The sequence below is a fragment of the Pygocentrus nattereri genome, chromosome 5 (assembly GCF_015220715.1).
Source record: "Pygocentrus nattereri isolate fPygNat1 chromosome 5, fPygNat1.pri, whole genome shotgun sequence".
Classification (NCBI taxonomy): domain Eukaryota; kingdom Metazoa; phylum Chordata; class Actinopteri; order Characiformes; family Serrasalmidae; genus Pygocentrus; species Pygocentrus nattereri.
The window spans coordinates 31,079,069-31,098,419 of record NC_051215.1 but is presented as its reverse complement, the minus strand read 5'-3'; the positions used below and the strand labels follow the sequence as shown (position 1 = coordinate 31,098,419).

Genomic DNA, 19,351 nt, shown 5'->3' with positions numbered 1-19,351 from the left:
CAAAATACTACCGTACTAAATGTGTTAAAACTAGTACACCACCATTAGAAGTGCATTCAGTAATTTAGAGTATACAGTATAACAGTATGCCGTTTTGGACGCATCTTTAGTTTTCCAGTTTTCCCACTTCACCATCAACATTCCATATAAAAGCTCAGAAGACCCATGAAGATTCACTGGTGGTTTTGAATAGTAAATAAAATGGCTATATTTGTGTTGTAGACATGCTGCCTCCTGGTTCCTATGACCACTGCTGTAAAGAAATCACGAGTCAGTAAGTTTCTGTACAGTGAACCATTTCATAGCAAAAAAGGTTTGTGTGACTTTAGTTACATATCCATAAAATTCCCTTTTAAGTTCATATAAGACAGTTTATCATTCTGCCTTACGCTTAATGAATTCAACCAAGCAAGACATATTTGGTGCCCAAAGTTTGTTTTTTATTTTGCACTGGTGCCATGAGGCTAATGTAGTTAACAAGTAATGAGGCTTATACACAACATAGCTTTATGCAAACTGCATGTCTAAATCACGTCTTAATCTACATCAGGTTCATCAAATAGACCTGTTTAAGCAGCTTATGACACTGTATAACGTACTGTTATCTATAACATATCTAACATACTATAAAAACAGACAATAATACTACCAATTTTAAGCTATGCACAGTATAGCTGTCCAACCTGGTGTTAAGATTTTTAAATGAATTTTTAACCAAATCACTTTAAGATAGGAAAAGTATTTTTCAGCAGTGGTTTCAATATTACAAATGCATGTGTACAATCATAGACATACAATCCTCCAGCCTCTTAACACTTATCCAACAAATCAGGCACATCAATGGATGCTAATCGTTCACTTGGTTCATGTTAAAAGTATCCAACTGCTCAGTGACGCACATGACCTGTTGAGGTACACAGAATGAGATCAATCTTCCTCCACCAGCAATACATAAAGCCCTTTGACCATACTTATATTCAGGGCAAAACTAATACGCTAAAGCTCTAAGACAGATTGACACTTGAATCCCAAACCATCAAAGAGGCAAAGCTGCTGGAGAATACAGCATCCATAAGTGACCATCGATAGCTTATCGACTGGAGTAATACCCAAGAGTCAGGCAGGAGGAATTATCATGATCCGACGTATATTGAAACAGAAGCCAAATGGCATCGCCTACATCCCTCAGAACTCTGTGTAGCATGGCAGACAGCATCTTAGCTTGTCCACTCAAAGCCCCTTACTGATGGAGCTTTTAATACATAGGCTCAGGTCTTAGCCAGACTATTGGAAAAGTAATACCGAACAAAGGCCTAATGGTATGGTGGAAAAGGCTCACATAGGTACATATTTACACATCGGTGCACTAAAATGTGGACAAAACTCTATATTGGAATGATATTACAACTATAGCTGCAACAAATATTCAACAAAGTGGACTACATCGATTATAAAATTTGTCACTGCTGATGCATTATTTCCTAAAATTTACTAAACAATATTTAAAACTGACAAAGCATTTCACAGAAGCACAAAAACAATGAAAGAAAAGCACCAGGGGCCAGATTCATGACAGTTTTCTTTAGAAAAAACTTACACAGACACTAAGAAGTTCAATCAAAGAACTCCCTGCATGATTAAAGAGTTCTTGGCATTGTAAAAGGACTTCAGACTGATGGGGAATGTGCTAAGGACAGTTCTATATAGAACCTTTTTGAAAAGAGTTCTTCTGTTGTTACAAGCTTGAAACTAACACCACAAGAACTATTTAGGGTGCTATACTGAACCATTGTTAAAACAGTTCTATACAGAACAATCTACTACACATTCTTCATCAGTCCAACTAACTTTCACAATGCAAAGAACCTTTTAATCATGCAGAGGGTTCTCTGAGTGTTCATAGTTCTATACAGAACCATTTTCCTCACTACTAGTGTAGAGGTGACTGACAACAAAACAGCCAATGGGGAGACAATTCTACAGTTGTGGGGTAACAGCAGAAAGCAAGAGATGAGGATGAGGAGCAGCAATGGGCAGCAAATGAGTTTGATAAATTTAGATGATCACCTCATCAACTTAGCCTGAGAGGAGTGCAAGTCTGTTGTAAGTTTAAAACATGGTTAAGAACAATGCTTTCTAGAATAACACAAAACCTGTTTTTCTTAAACTGTCAATATTACAAAAAAGTTATTTTAGAGAGCACTGGTAAACTGAGCCAAATGATTTGACCACCTAAAAACAGTCAGAATTCCCTTCACTAGATGTGTGTATGCAGCTTTCCAATGAATTTTAAATCTTCAAGAGCCCTGATATCACAGCCATTAAAGCACACCTATAAACTACACAAAAAAAAGCATTTCCCCTAGTTTTAATTTCTCAGTGCTGTTAAACACTCCACTGAGGAGATTTGTCTGTTGTGTAGGAGGGCCATTTAACCTGCGTTTAACAGCACACGGCAAAACCATGTAACCAATGTTATTCACGTTCATTGATGTGAGATGCCACACAAGGCACAAGACAAGTCTTACAATAAATCAGCAGTTGTAAACTAAACTGTGAGACTTGACAGCTAGGCAGGTTAGATTGGCATGATAAGTAGCATTTAAGTCCAGCTGCACATTATTTAAAAATCTGCACATTTGAATTCACACATAATGAAGTGGTTGGCTACTAATCCATTCTCTAATGCTCACAAATCAAAATTCTAGTCACATTTTAAAAAGAAGGAATAAAAAGCATTTTGTTCAAACTGTAGTGCAATAATGAAATCAGATAAGTCAAAAAAGGACAATAGATTAACCAGTTACAGAAGTAAATGCAGCCTGTGGTGTAATACAGTGCAATGTGGTATATTAAAATTATTATTACTAATTATTTTCTTTTCCTTAATGCGCGTTGGTTGAAGACCTGCACACAATGAAAAATTAAGCTACCGGCTCATTTAAAAACACTGCAGCACTCTGAATCGTTAGGGTCAGTTTCATGATAATTACCAAATCATGCACTGTGCAGCCGTAAACAGCACATACACAAACAAGAACACACAGTGTCAATGATGAGAAGTACCAATAGCTATCTGAGTGCTAACAGTGCCCTCTGTGGAGAATCTACATCCTGTTAAATGTGAGTGAGTCAATTAATTAATGTGTAAGGGAATGAGTTATAAGGCAGGCCCATTAAGTGCTTTCCAACTAAAAATCCACCTTTAAGAGAAGCACAACCCAACTCCAGGGGAGACACACAAGCACACTGAAATAACAATGCCTGTAGCTGAATCTGCAGAAGCAGCTTCTTGACGGGCAAGCTGACCAAGTCCCGCTTGGCACCACCGAAAGAGGCTAGTGGTGTTGAATTAGAATGCTTGGCTAATTGAACATCTAAATGCCTTTGTCTGAGCTGTTTCACATCGGACAGAAGGACCCATGAGATTTTACGGACTGCGGAAAAATCCCTTCAAAACTCTTCATAAAAGAAGCGCTCAGAAGACATTAGGCGCCTCAAAATCAGTCATGTACTGGAAAGACCTCTGTAAAGCTGAAGGACATGACATGGGAATGGACGAAAGCAATCCCCATTGGACTATTAAGAACAAGCACAGTATGCAAGAACTCCATTTGCAATGTTCTCATCTTAAAGAAATAGTCCATAGATGCAAGCCTGGGTAAGACTTTGTGTCAACTGTGTGTGAACTTTTAATTAGATAAACAATTTTTCATCTACATTTTTTTTGGTAATTTTTTCCATAATCTTCCCAAAGTAGTCATGCTGAATACCACTAGAAAGTTCTCCCCAAATCAGGCAATACTACCAGTCCTGGCAGGGTGAAGGCTAGCACATCCTCAGAGAAACGTGATGCCAGACACTGCACTTAAAAAGAGCAATAACTGCCATTTCCGTGCCACTGTTGGTCATCTAACATCTTACCTTATGTTGCCAACTAAAATATAGGGAAAAGTTTATTTGGGGGGTGGGGGGAGGGGGGGTCCCTTTGCATGTCTATGTTCACCTATTTAAGCATATCTTAGTCAATGTTTATTAGCAATTCTTCTTTCAACACAAACCACAAAACAACCACTACTATAATAATGATAGTACAGCTATAATTATATAACATTACAAATTCATAGTACTTTAAGACATCAAAGAACTGCAGTTTGAGTGAGGAAGGTTCATTCGTGAACACCTGAGATACAAAGATTAACCCCTCTTTCTCAAATTCAGTAATGTTGCGTCTTTCATAACCACATACACTTCTCCTCTCCACCAGCTTCTTTTCTGTGTGGTATGAATGGCGTCAGTTGAGCTTAGGGCCCAACGTAATTTAAAGGCTGCGTGGCAGTAATTAAGCCTCTTAAATAGCTGTGTGCTTCGAACACAATGATGGCAGTCCCACCTCAATGATTTTGCGCGCTTCCCTGTAGCGGCCCGTCTGCATGAAAGCGAAGAAAAGGTCGTACAGCATCGTCATCTCACCACGCTCCTGGCTCACAAAGTCCATGGCTGCCCAGAGAAACAAGCAGAGAGAGGAAAAACACACATACACACATTCATGAGTACATCAATTGTAGGAACTCTTTTCTCCATGTTTTTTTGTCCCTGCTCTTTTTGCCATGCTTTCTGTGGCGCTAAGCCAGCAGGCTCAGGCTGTGCAAACTTCTTCAAAAGAGCAGCCTCAGCAGCGCAGCACTCAATGCAATCACACTCAATCAGGCTGCAGCTAGGTGTGCTGGTGTGTGTGAAGGAGTGTGAGTGAAGCTGTGCACATGTGTGAGTGAGAGACAGAGAGGGGGAAGCTTTCAAGCATGAATAAAAACCATGCCTTCACTTACTGGGAAGGAAAGCAGCAAGCGTGCAGGTATTCACGTGTGTGCATATGTCCAGAGTGATAGGGTGGCATTTCAAACCGCTTCACTTTTCATATTGTCCACTCATTCACTGGAAGACTTGCGTGTACTTCACTTCAACCTGACAGTGATTGCATCTCAATACAGTGAACAGAGCAGGGAGATAACTCTACAAGGCTGAACTGATCTGCTCTTAGACTTTCTAAAGCCTGCTATTCATACTACACACACTCTGACTGGGTCACTTAAAAGTGGACTCGTGTTTTTGTGTGTGTGTTTGGGGAGTGACTATGGGCCTGTTGTGTGTCTAGACAAGAGTGGATAAGGTTATGTGAAGGGGGGCTGTGGGTGCTGATGAGTAGAGTGGTCCTCCACCCCAGCCAAAGGTCTCACACCCTTACTCTTCAAACACACTCAGCACCAAACAAAAAACATGAAGCCCTCTCCATGCCCCCTACAAGGACATAGACTATTAAAAACATGATCGCATAGGTCCTTCAGCTTGACCCACAGCAGAGCTGCAATGTCTCTTTGCTTCTTTCTCTCACACACACACTTCATGTGACTATGTATCAGAGCGGACAGGAAAACTCATGAGCTGTGAAAAAGGTGACAAGTTCAGAACCCAATTCCCTGCTGTGGTGTTCAGTGGCAATGTTCATAGAACAAACTTTTTAATGATTTTAACATTGAATTTCTGGTGCATTCTGAGATAAAAATACAGGGCTAACTGCAGTCGAACTGTTTACTTAATTGATCAACATAACTACACAAATAAGAAGGTTACTGAAAATTGTAGGTTTTTTGATATTCTGAAATCTGTTGCTTACCATGCCAGGGTAAAAGTCTGTGAGACATAATATAAATTATAAACATTATAAGAGCAACCGATAATTCAAATCATATTACACAGGTAGGTGAAGGTAGTGTTAGGAGTCTTGCTCAAGGATGCTTATTAGTATAGCATAGAGTGCTTGACCAGGCAAGGGACCAAACCTCAGTCTACAGCACAGGAGGCAGAGATGTTATCCACTATGCTATGCAAACCGCTTAGCTGACTGAAGATGCTCTACATAAATTTAATAATAATAAAAAAAATAAATAAATAAATAAAAGGACGCCGACTGTCATTTTAAATGATAATTAACAGCTACTTTTTCACCCACTGTTCAAAGGATACTGAAGAAAGAAATCTGAACATGGGAAAAAGAAAGCAACTTCAGCACCAGGGAAACGTGGCCCTCTTTTCATGTTTTGGAAACATTATCATAAGTCTGACTGGGCAATAAAAAAAAAAAAAAAAAACCAAAAAAAGGAACTTTCTAAAATCTAAAACTTACAATATAAAGGATTCACATGAATGGCACATTTAGCAATTAAAATGTTTGCACTTATGAGGACTCCTTTCTCTTCACACTTCCTACTAAGTGATACACAGCCCTAGGTAGTGGTGCACCAATGACTTTCTCTCCAAATACCAATTCTGACAACTGAACTCAGTATAACAGCCAAGCACCAGTCTGATATTCTTGTCTTACCTTTCTGTAGTAACTCAGTATCTCCTTTCTCCACCAGGCCACTGATGATGTCGTGGATTCGTGGAAGTTGGTTGTACAGCTTATGGCATTCCATAGTAGCTTCCAAAGCTCCGTTCAAGTCCCCACTGATACGTCATGCACACGCACACGCACACACACACACACACACACACACACACACACACACACACACATTAGTCAGTCAGACTAGATAAAAAAAAAAAAATCTTAAGTATTAAGACCACTGTTTCTCTGAGAAAACTTTGCATAGTGGGTTGTACAGACTGCTGGCAACAGGCTACATGGGTTACAAGCTAACTTGATCCTTCTTGGGATACAGCTAACAGCATTCACTTCCTTGCCAGCCACAAGCAGCTAAAAACGTCTTAAACGTGTAAAACTGTACACCGTGCTTTACAAAATTTTCCATGCTGTATACTTCCTGAAACTTAGAGGAACGGCAGTTGGTGTTTACAAGAGGTTGGCAGCTAATGTTTACAAGATGGCCATTGTAGTCATTGACAGGTCAGCTGACACTGCTGTGCACTGAACTGACAAACAGGTGAGCACACAAAAAAAAACCCTAAAGAATCCAGCAAGCTTTGTCAATGGCGGTATCTAAGCAGTTCTGGCAGTAGTAGAGTACATAATAAATAGTTGGTTTCATTATAACGGTGTTGAAATGTAGCAGTGCACTTCCTTTGTCAAGACATGCATGTGACATTTCACGCCGCAGGAGCGGTAGCTTGCTATTAGCACGGATATAGCAAATACTCATGTGTCAACTCCTTAATGACCTTGCATTTCAGAGGATCCAGTGAGATTCAGTGGAAAAGCCGTACTATGCTTGGAAACTGTGTGTGCGCATCAGGGCTTGAAATTTGTGATTTTCAAAAATATTTGTCTTGTATATACAGCCAAGGCACAGAGCTGCTAATATGGGTATGACGCCAACTACATAATAATATCTGACTTCAGAGTGAATAAAATGTGGCATGGAGCGACAAAGGAATTTATCCTTGCATGGCACCTGCAGTTGTTAAAATATGCTTTAAATGTGCACTTAAACCTAGGGGTGGGTGACAAAATATAATATTACCAGTTTTCATAATACATTTTTTATTCAGGAAGCTGCAAAAATAAACTGACAAGAATGAATGAAAACTAAAATTATGAAAAAACAAAAATAAATAAATAATAAAACTAATACACATTTTATTCACTTACCACCCACTGGTTGCAGAATATTGTTTTATGACTGATGCATGTGTTCAGTGTTCTAGAAGTTCTGAAGATAGCCCTGAGATTCTCTTATGTGGTTATCCCTTTCAGGCCTTCATACTGATGCTCAGAACACGCAACACAGGAAGGTGTAAACAGGGTCATATGTATGAACAAGAACCGGAAGACAGCGTGAAATCAACATGGACTTCTGACTCCTGCTGTTGAAGTGTTCTCTGTTTGTTATGGGCTAAGAACAAGAACTTCTGATGGGATTAGTGGATGGTCAATAGAGATTTCTGGTACACCTGCCCACTCATTTCTATAGAAAAACTGGAGATACTTTCAACACTTGAAAGTGATACAATTCAGCCCAATATAGCTAATTTGTTATTCAGGAACAGAACATGTGAAAACATTCTCTCGGTAAGGATGTGGCCTTAAGGTCAGTAGCCTCTCTCAACTCTCTGGACCCCACCTTCCTCTGGCAGTCGCTCACCTCTCGCCCTCACCCCCGACTGGGCTGTTTGACAGAATAAGGCAACAAAATTAGATCTACTCTGCGTGCTCTGTTTCCCTCTCTCCCTCTTCCTGGCTAACAAAGAGCTCAGTGCTCGTCTGACAGAGGGCTGACTGAGGAATAAAGTGAGGGAGCAGACGAGAAAAACACCACTCCAATCGCTCTATTGTGACTGCAGTGGCAGCCATCAAGTGATTGGGTAATTACCGTGCCAATCATGCGGAGGTCAAAGCAGATAGGGCGCCGGTGGGGAGGGGGCAGCTGGGGTGCGAAAGTGAACCAGTGAGGTTTTAACAGGTATAATTTCTGCAGCGTTTGCGACCCTTGAGATTATACAGCGGGGGCCAGGGGAATGCGGTTTCGGACAGGGGTGACCTTGGTTAGGGTTGAATGAGAGGAGAGGAGGAGCTCTTTGGGGGACGGACAAAAGAAGAGCAGTGATTGAGCCTGGCCCGTGACGACACCTCTCAGGCAATCGTGCTTAATTGAAATGAAGAGCGGCAATATTATTCATCAAGCTGGAGTCAAGAGCCAATTCAAACACAGACACGCGCGCTGACTGAGCAACGGACTCAAGAGACAGTGAGAGCGAGAAATAGACATAGACGCACACATTAACCTGCTTGGACAGCTGCGTTGTTAAAGTGAAAAGTTTTAATAAAAAAAAAGTTTATTTGCTATGAAAAAGAAAAATGATGTTACAGAACTCAAAAATAATACCTACACCTCACACAGATTTCTCCCTCAGATGTCCATTTAATTCCTAAACTAACCTACCGTTTCAAACTAAAAGGGAAAGAGCAACATTTAAAAGATAGATTCAGAACCATCAATATGATATGAAGCCCCTCAAACCGCAATTATCCCCCACCCCCTTCAGAGCCCACTACTATCCACCACATGCGAGTGACTAAGCCTCCCCAGGAAAAAGGCAAAAAAAAAAAAAAAAAGACTTAACCATGTTGAAGGCTTCATAATTTCCCTGGATACAATTTAGCTGTCACTGGCGTTCAGCCTCACTGCAACATGTACCCGTTAATGTCACCAACTTTGCATGTCAAGCACTTTCCAGCCAATTAAGTCGCAGGAGAATAAAAAAAAGAAGCATGAGTGAGTGCTTTGCGCAAAGAACCTGAAGAATTAGACAAGAAAGCACGTTTCATCCCTTCTCCCCTCCTCTCCATCTCTCTCTCTCGCCCACCTCTTCTTTTGTTCTGCAGACTGGCATCTATGTTATCATCCATTCTACGTATTCTCAAAGAGGGAGACCACTAAATGGGTGGGGTGTATAAAAAAAAAAGAGGGAAGAAAACCATGGAAAGAGTGTGTGTGTAATACAGAGGGGTGACACCCGGATTTGCGATCTATGCTGGAGTTTCATACTCTGAGGGCACAGCCACAGTTGTCTAGCCACTTGACAAAGCTGTCATGCCAACCTGTATCTCTGCTTTTCAGGCTTCCTATCCACTACTCTTTGATGCAGATGCTCAAAGGCTTCACAGACACACATCTCTGTCAAATGTGTGCAAATGTGATTTTTAAAATAATATCTATATAAAAATAAATAATAAAAAAAATAAAATAAAATAAAAAATAATAATAAAAACGGGTTGACAGCCCTGTTCTCCTCCCTTCTTGTTGTTACCATTAATACGCCCCTCCCAGCCCCCTTCCACAAAAGAAAAGTTCCTGCCACTTCCCTTTGTTCAGCTCATTAGGAGGAGGGTGGGGAGAGGAGGACGGATCAGGAGCGGCGGCCGTGGTCGTCGTGGCGACGTGCTGACGGCTGTCAGAGTTAATCCCATAGAGAAGTGTTCATTAAGTCATTATAGCTGACACGCTGACGAGATACTGACACACACGGCTTTGTCCCCCATCCACACAGCTTTCCAAGACAGGGGAGGGAGGGAGAGAGAGAGAGAGAGAGAGAGAGAGAGAGAGAGAGAGAGAGAGAGAGAGAGAGAGAGAGAGAGAGAGAGAGAGAGAGAGAGAGAGAGAGAGAGAGAGAGAGAGAGAGAGAGAGAGAGAGAGAGAGAGAGAAAATATGACGGGACATGGGAAATGAGAGAGAGAGAGAGAGAAAATATGACGGGACATGGGAAATGAGAGGGAGATGAAAAAGGGGTGGGGAGTAACGAAGGGTGGAAAAGTTTGGGGGCGAGGGACGACAAAAGACTGACAGCGCAAGGAGGAAGGACGAAGAGGGAATAAAGACAGATTGGGCAGTTCATTTAACACTGAGACTTGATTTATGAAGTCAGCTGATATTTAATGCATACAACAGGATTAGCAGGTTACTGGTCTCTCATCTTGCTTAGTTTTTCCCTCTCCAAGTTGTGGACAAGCAAGGCTGCCAGTCACTGCATGAGAACGTATGTGAGCTTATCTCCTTCTCTGCGGAGAGGCACCCCGTTCCCCCCTCGTTTCGTCTCATTAATAAACCTGACTTAAATTAGAAAGCTTATCGCAAGCGAGGCAGCAATTAAAGCGCGCGTCACGCCGGTGTGTTTGCGCCACTCGAGTGACAGGAAAACAAACAGTCTTGGAAGGGCCACATTGACTGAAACACCATGAACACCCCTGTATTCCCCCAGCAGGGAGAGGTGCGGGTGGGGGGGGTAGTCACTTACGCACTGCTCTGCATGTCCCCAGCAAATCCAGCAATTAGCACAGGGTGCATAATTAACATGCAAATGAGCTGATCTACTTAAAAGCTGCTCTCGCAAATAGACCTCAATGGAGGCTGAGGGGCGGGGCTGAGGGGACGAACTCTGAGAAACGGCGCCTGTTTTCTTTCTGTCTGGTTCAATTTGCATAGAGCGTTTTATCCAGAAGGCAATAATGGCCATCCATGTCCAAGTAAGTGTATGTGTGAGTATAAACACGACAGTCCATTTGGTGTTCTGCAAATGTCGGAATTTGTCTAAAAGGTGACCCAGGTACGTCAGGTTCTGAGGGGAAAGAGTAGGGGGTCATTTCCACTCACCTCTCCAGGTAGACAGTAACCAGGGGTGAGCACAGGTTGCTGGAGGGACTGACCAGACCCAAGGTGAAGATGGTGTCCTGCAGGCGCCGGATGGTGGTGCTGTCTCCCTTCAAAGCGGCAGAGTTGAGTGTGTGGAATAACAGTGTGACCGTGGTGTCCTTCACCGCCACATCTTTCTCCTTCATCTCCTTCAGAATGTCCACTGCCTCTGAACGAGAAAGAGACCCGAGACTCAAAATCTTTATGAAACTTAAAGGTTTGCTTAAAATTTTGAGTTGGTTCATTCGTTATTCAGCATTTACACAGTATCAATGGTAAAAACAGAAAAGTTTTATCACAGCTAATGATATGCATCTCTTTCTTGCTGTAACAGATCACAGAGGTTGCCAAAATGCCCCACATCACAGTAAGTTTCTCAGCAATAAATTACTTTACATCAAACCACTCAATGATTTCATTTACATATCAATGATTAAACTTGCAAAAAAGTTGGTGGATTTCTCCTTTAACTATGCCTCTGGTGTAGTGCAGCTGCTTCATATACACTCTCTGCCTCCAGGTTAATAAGGAAGAAAGCCTGAAGGAAGGCCCCTTAGGACACAAGAACCTGCTCTGATATGCTTTAATGCTCTCATCTGCCTGCTCCTTACTCAGTGGGATTAAATCTGAAGCTGGGAGCAGGGCTGTCCCCTTCTGGGCCTGTTGCCGCTGCTGATGCATGCTGAAGCCAGCGTGAGAGGGGAGGAGGTGATAAAAGGCCCCTTAGATAATTTCATGTGGGGAAAACAAACCGCTATTAAAACAACATTTTACACCCAGCGGGAATGCAAATGCTGGCGTATAATGCCAATTCGCCGCTAATTGCTACTTGCATTTCTAAACGAGACTACAATTACCAGGCCCCCACAATGGCGGGCTGCTTTTTTTTTTTTTTTTTTTTTTTTCACAGCTCCCTGCGAAAGCATCCCGGTAAATTATAGGTGTGCGGCGAGTGCCCGCCGTGAACCTGGTGGGCCACGGTCGCAGGCGTGCCGCTGATCGCCCGCCGTAATGGAAGCTTTTTACCGGGCAATGCTCCCATCTGGCAGGGGCCGGGGGTCCGTCGTTCTCCAGCACCCCAACACCCCCTCCAACCAAACTCAACAGCTGCTTTGTCACCAAGCCAGATAATTAAGATGTGTTTACGCACTGTTTAGAGGCTCGCTAATGGGCTGATACCGATAGGGTCTGTTTGCACCGGCGATACTAATCATCTGAAGCCAGACTGGAGAGAGAAACACAAACACCCTCAAACAAACAGGCACAGAAACTCCTTCGGCTACCTTTAGTTTCCTATTCAGAAGTGCCTCGCTAGAGTTGTATTTATGCGACCCAATATAATGTTGACATAGGAAATACACCTGTACAAACCTTTGGGTGACTGTTTTATTACATACATGCGAGAGCTAACATGCATGAACAGAGTAAATCAACAGATTTCAGGGACATGGCAGTTTTATACAAGCATTTTCTTGCAGTTATGGATCGCAGAGGTTGCCAAATTGCCACAGAAGCTGTTTGGGAAGTCACATTTACTGAGAGTGGTGGAAGCTCAGAAGAGTATGAAAGTAGTACCTAAGACAGTGTGAACCGTCTCTGACTCTAGTGCTGGGTTTCAACATATGACACTCAGTGACAAATGATGTCACATTAGTTATGTATTCATGAAAAGGATTTTGAAAAAATGATTTTATGGTAATGGGTTTCGTGATATCAAAAATTTTATTTATATATATATATATATATATATATATATATATATATATATATATATATATATATATATATATATATATATATATATATATATATATATATATATATCTCAAAAAAATAAAGGGAACTCTTAAACAACACAATATAACTCCAAGTAAATCAAACTTCTGTGAAATCAAACTGTCCACTTAGGAAGCAACACTGATTGACAATCAATTTCACAGCTGTTGTGCAAATGGAATAGACAACAGGTGGAAATTATTGGCAATTAGCAAGACACACTCAATAAAGGAGTGGTTCTGCAGGTGGGGACCACAGACCACTTCTCAGTACCTTTCTGCTTTCTGGCTGATGTTTTGGTCACTTTTTAATGTTGGTGGTGCTTTCACACTCGTGCTAGCATGAGACAGACTCTACAACCCACACAAGTGGCTCAGGCAGTGCAGCTCATCCAGGATGGCACATCAATGTGAGCTGTGGCAAGAAGGTTTGCTGTGTCTGTCAGCATAGTATCCAGAGGCTGGAGGCGCTACCAGGAGACAGGCCAGTACACCAGGAGACGAGGAGGAGGCCGTAGGAGGGCAACAACCCAGCAGCAGGACCACTACCTTCGCCTTTGTGCAAGGAGGAACAGGAGGAGCACTGCCAAAGTCCTGCAAAATGACCTCCAGCAGGCCACAAATGTGCATGTGTCTGCACAAACGGTTAGAAACCGACTCCATGAGGATGGTATGAGGGCCCGACGTCCACAGAAGGGGGGTTGTGCTCACAGCCCAACACCGTGCAGGATGCTTGGCATTTGCCAGAGAACACCAGGATTGGCAAATTCGCCACTGGCGCCCTGTGCTCTTCACAGATGAAAGCAGGTTCACACTGAGCACATGTAACAGACGTGACAGAGTCTGGAGACGCAGTGGAGAGCGATCTGCTGCCTGCAACATCCTTCAGCATGACCGGTTTGGCAGTGGGTCAGTAATGGTGTGGGGTGGCATTTCTTTGGAGGGCCGCACAGCCCTCCATGTGCTCGCCAGAGGTAGCCTTACTGCCATTAGGTGACATCCTCTTAGATCTCTTAGATGAGATCCTCAGACCCCTTGTGAGACCATATGCTGGTGCAGTTGGCCGTGGGTTCCTCCTAATGCAGGACAATGCTAGACCTCATGTGGGTGGAGTGTGTCAGCAGTTCCTGCAAGATGAAGGCATTGAAGCTATGGACTGGCCCGCCCGTTCCCCAGAGCTGAATCCGATTGAGCACATCTGGGAGATCATGTCTCGCTCCATCCACCAACGCCATGTTGCACCACAGACTGTCCAGGAGTTGGCGGATGCTTTAGTCCAGGTCTGGGAGGAGATCCCTCAGGAGACCATCCGCCACCTCATCAGGAGCTTGCCCAGGCATTGTAGGGAGGTTATACAGGCACGTGGAGGCCACACACAATACTGAGCCTCATTCTGACTTGTTTTAAGGACATCACATCAAAGTTGGATCAGCCTGTAGTGTGTTTTTCCACTTTAATTTTGTGTGTGACTCCAAATCCAGGCCTCCATTGGTTAATAAATTTGATTTCCATTGATGATTGTGTGATTTTGCTGTCAGCACATTCAACTTTGTACAGAACAATGTATTCAATGAGAATATTTCATTCATTCAGATCTAGGATGTGTTATTTGAGTGTTCCCTTTATTTTTTTGAGCAGTGTATATACACACACACAAAATTGAAAAATGAATTAAACAAAAATGTCCTTTTCAGGCATGTTTATCAGTAAAAGGCTTGTTTGATTGGAACATGCAGCTGGTTAGCAAAACTTGCAATTTCAACACATTTTAATTTTATCGCTCACAACTTCTGCACAAGGTTGATGGACACTCAGCTATTGAGCATACTGTCAGTACTTAAAGCACTACTGCATATCAATTACAAGGAGAGCATAATTAGCCCTGTATAACTTCAGCGCAAGTGCAACGCTGAATAAAAATCATTGTATCGATAGTTTGACAGTATTTTAATAAATTGCCCTGAAGTAACAAAAAAATAACATTGTGATACATCAACCAACTCTCCTCCAGTGCTGGCAGTATTTAGCAGTGCTGCAGACACAAGCCTACTTTGTCATCCAAATTCCGGCCTGTCACTTCACTTCCCTCTAATTTTTGTCCTGTTGTTATGCAAATCCATCCCAGCTCTCTGGGCTGAGGAAAATTGACAGGGCAAAAGGTGGGGGGACCAAAGGCAGGAGACGGGTTTAACACAGGGGTCATGCTGAGTGCTCGAGAGGCTGCTTTAGTAAGATTACACTCTGTTCACTCAACACCAGCATTTCTGCCATCAGAGATCTGCAGGAGAGGGGTGTGTTGTATCAGGATCCCAGCAGCTGGTCCAGCATGGGATAAGCCATCAGTTTGATTTGGAGCTCTTGTTTAAAGAAAGTGGCATGGCGTGGGTTAACAGCTGGATATGAACTCAAGCGATTGAGGTTAAGTGGCTCGCCGGAGGGCACAGCGACAGCGATACCCATCAGGGATAAGAACTAAATATTTTCATTCTCCAACAGGCCATCACTGTAGTATAAGCAGTGAACCACGTGGCATTCCCACTAGCTTGAGACAAGAGGTACATTGCAGCACAGAGGCCGAGCAATACTACAGGATGGTGCTGCAGTTTTGAGACAATTTATTATATTGTGTGTTTGAGCTGTTTGTGCCAAAGCACACCTATGGTTTTACTAAGCAAGTAAGTAAGTAAAGAGTGGCTACACAGTTGACTGCAATCCAGCTGGACTTCAAAGTAACACCTCAAGACATTTAATCCCTTAAACCTCTTTATTATTATCTTTGGACATTGATAGCATAAACACTATGAATCAGTAATAACTGATCGAGGTCCCTCAGTGTTTAAGGAGTTAAAACTGTAGGCCCATCACCACAACTAACTGGTACACTTGCACAGTATGTTTAGCATACAAGCTTTGAACTGGATACGCTGGTTTTCTTGAGTGTAAAACAGTCCTGGAGCTTTGTTTATAAAACGTACCTGAATTATACTGTAAATGCAATTCAAGTTTCTTAGACAGATCAATTTTTTATGAAACCATCTATTTTCACAAACTGTGTCCTGTTTTTCGTAGCACAACCGGTCTGAGATTTCTACGCCAGGTTAAAAAATGTCATTTATGCATTTTCATGTCAAGATCTTAATCACTATTAAATGTGAAGTTCCATATACATTCATGTTGAGATCTAATCTGTGAATATTAATGTTTTATAAATGAGACCCCTGTATCTTCATTTGTGGAAAAATACTGCAATTTAAATTGGTCAAAATACAGTGGCTATTGTCAAGGATTCAGTAAATACTACAAAACTAACATCCAAGTTGCATGTGTGAGAGAGAAGAACGCAAGGTCAAGGTTAAACCTTAAAAATCAGTGCCCTCACTGGCAAAAACTGGTGCAATTGTTAATTATTTTTCACATGTAGCTCATTGGAAGAAGTGGAAAAATGATTTCAAACATGAAAACAGTAAACTTGAAATAGATACCACATTTGTGGCAGAGGAGATTTTAAAACAGGAATTTGGTAAGAGTTTATTGCTGTAGATAAAGTCTTGTTTTGCTGAAAACACCACATTTTTGCCACATTTGTGGTTTGTTGAGTTGACACTCAACTACTATGGAACTAATGCACAAGTTAAGAGAGCCCACATATAAGGAGGTCAAGAAATATGCACTACAAATGAAGTCACACAGACCCTGCCATGAACTGTCCTGTATAGCTGGAGCAGCTGCTTCACACTTGAGTGCTGCAAACTGCAGGCTAGAAAGATCTGGGAGAACAGACTCAGGCTTCTCCTGCACTGACAGAACTGCTAATCATGGCCAATCGGCCGCTGCTGCTAAATGGGGCCGAATGGATCGCTGGCTGCTCATGGTCCCAGCCCACCGGCAGATATCACACATACACAGCAATAAACAAATATCACACACGTCATTACTCCCCTCTGCTCAGTCCAGGGCCAAAAAAGCTGCTTATGATTCCCCTCCAAAACATGTGGACCCAAGTGGCAAAAGTGGGGAGTAGGGGGTGGGGAAAAAAAAAGTCAGCAAAATAGAGCTGTTAAAAGCTGGGGCAGCCAGTGCGCACTGGTGCCACGAGTCATGATCTTTAAGCAGGGCCTGTTGCAGTAGCGATGTGGGCAGTGGCAGAGCACTGAGGTGTGTTAATGTGGGAGACAAGCTGCTGGCGCGCACTGGTGGGCTAATGGCCGCTCGCTCAAGCTGACGGACACATACGCACACGCGCCCGCGTACTTCCCCTCATTACACACCCTCGCCTGAATTCACATGCAAATGTATGTGTGTGTGTGTGTGTGTGTGTGTGTGTGTGTGTGTGAGAAACGCTCAAGCACTTTCCCCGACATGATATGCCATTAGTATCAGGACGGATTTCGGTAATTCCGTTAAAGTGGTGCAGGTCCTGTAATTTTCCCCCGCTCGGTGACAGGAGGAATCCGCCGGGAGGGGGGCCGAGAGTGACACACATGGTAAAAAAGGAGCGTGAGTATATATTTTGGCCATCACTGTGTGCACAAAAGCAAAGAGGAAACACTCTTATTGTAATTGTGTCTTATAAGAGCATGGAGAAATCCACCGTGGAATTCAGATAATGGCTGATTAATGTGGCCGTCCAGAGAGATGGATGTCTTGGGCTTCACACAATCTTGTACTTACATGTACATACGCCGTACGTTTGATTTAGACTTTTTGCCAAACTAATTAAGCAATTGGCAATCCTTTAAAATTACCTTCAGCAAAAATTCTCTGCAATATTTTGCATTTCGGAGATCAAAATGAAGTGCACATTATGACATTATCTCCTTCTTTCACCATTATTTCATTAACCTACTCCACTGACAGCATGAAGAAAAAAAATAAGGCCAGCCAATTTTACATCCTTAAACCTGGCTCTACACAGGGAAACTTGCATGCAACTTTAGGTGCTTGAAACCTATATGAAACTTAGTTGTATAATATTAAGTGTCCTGAAACTCAACTGAAACCCAATCGCAAGAGTCAGAGGCATCTCAATTTTGTGGAACAAGTTTCCTGAATTGCTGCCAATCAAAATCATGTGATCGCACTAAATGACACCTTTTCAAAGGACTGACTACAAATGGTGCCAGCTCGATGGAGAGCATAATAAAACTGACTGCAAAGTTTGCAGTTTCATTTTGTCAGTTATCTGAGAAATTTTTAAATTACACCTTGCTACACCTAATTACAGCCTATCAAAAAATGAGCGGCTAATATGGCTATCTAGAGGAGTAACTGAATGTGTTGCATGCAACTTTGCTTTTGAATTACTTTGTTTAACCACCAAGTTGCACAGAAATTGTGTTGCAGGTAACTCAAAGTTTTACCATATAAAGCCAGCCTTAGTCCTTCCTAAAGAGAACCCAGACCCTTTAATTCTGGAATACTTTTCTGTTAGTGGACTAACCTTCAAGTTTGCCATGTTTCGACAGCACTTTGACCAAGCTCATGTACTTGTTGGCATCCAGGGCGACCTCAGAGTCTTTACGAGCCCTACATGGAGATAAAAATACAAACAGAGCACTGAGAAAGCAAGCAGGTTTTGACCATTTTTGTAAATCATTCAGAAATCTTTAGCTTCCTCCACCAATTGTTCATAACTTGTCATTTGATCTCCAAAGCCACGCTAAAAATAATTAGGTCTATAATTAGGTAAAAATAAATAATTAAACTAAATAATTAGGTAAAAAAACACCTCAACATCGATGTAAAAAGTCTCCTGAAGAGAGGCTAACTTAAGTTTACACCGATCATGAACACTTCCTTGTTTCTACTTTCATTGTCCATTTTATCAGCTCCACTTACTACACAGATGCACTTTGTAGTTCTACAATTACAGACTGGAGTCCATCTGTTTCTCTGCATACTTTGTTAGCCCCCTTTTACCCTGTTCTGTAGTGGTCAGGATCCCCATGGACTCTTACAGCGCAGGTACTATTTGGGTGGTGGATCATTCTCAGCACTGCAGTAACACTGACGTGGTGGTGGTGTGTTAGTGTGTGCTGCACTGGACTGAGTGGATCAAACAGAGCAGTGCTGATGGAGTTTTTAAATACCTCAGTGTGTGGACTGAGAATAATCTACCGTTCAAAAATATGCAGTCAACAGCATCCTGTGACCACTTATGAAGGACTAGACGATGACCAACACAAACTGTGCAGCAGCAGATTGACTTTACATCTACAAGGTGGACTGACAAGGTAGGTGTGTCTAATAAAGTGGACAGCGAGTGGACAGTTTTTTTTTTTTTTTTAAACAAACAGCAGCACTGCTGTGTCTGATCCACTCATACCAGCACAACACACACTAACACACCACCACCACATTAGTGTTACTGCAGTGCTCAGAATGATCCACCTCCCAAGTAGTACCTGCTTTGGGAGGGTCCATAGGCG

The 19,351-nt window shown here is 42.3% G+C and overlaps 1 protein-coding gene across 2 annotated transcripts in view; it reads right to left on the bottom strand.

Annotated features, from left to right (window-relative positions):
• Positions 1-19,351, bottom strand: part of lrpprc (leucine-rich pentatricopeptide repeat containing) — a 68,583-nt gene that overhangs the window by 26,799 nt on the left and 22,433 nt on the right. For both annotated transcript variants that reach the window (XM_017690583.2, XM_017690582.2), the window contains exons 22-25: positions 18,364-18,449; positions 11,110-11,317; positions 6,383-6,507; positions 4,394-4,500 (exon numbers count right to left, since the gene is read on the bottom strand). In XM_017690583.2, the coding sequence (XP_017546072.1) occupies positions 4,394-4,500; positions 6,383-6,507; positions 11,110-11,317; positions 18,364-18,449 (526 nt within the window). The remainder of the gene's footprint in view (positions 1-4,393; positions 4,501-6,382; positions 6,508-11,109; positions 11,318-18,363; positions 18,450-19,351) is intronic.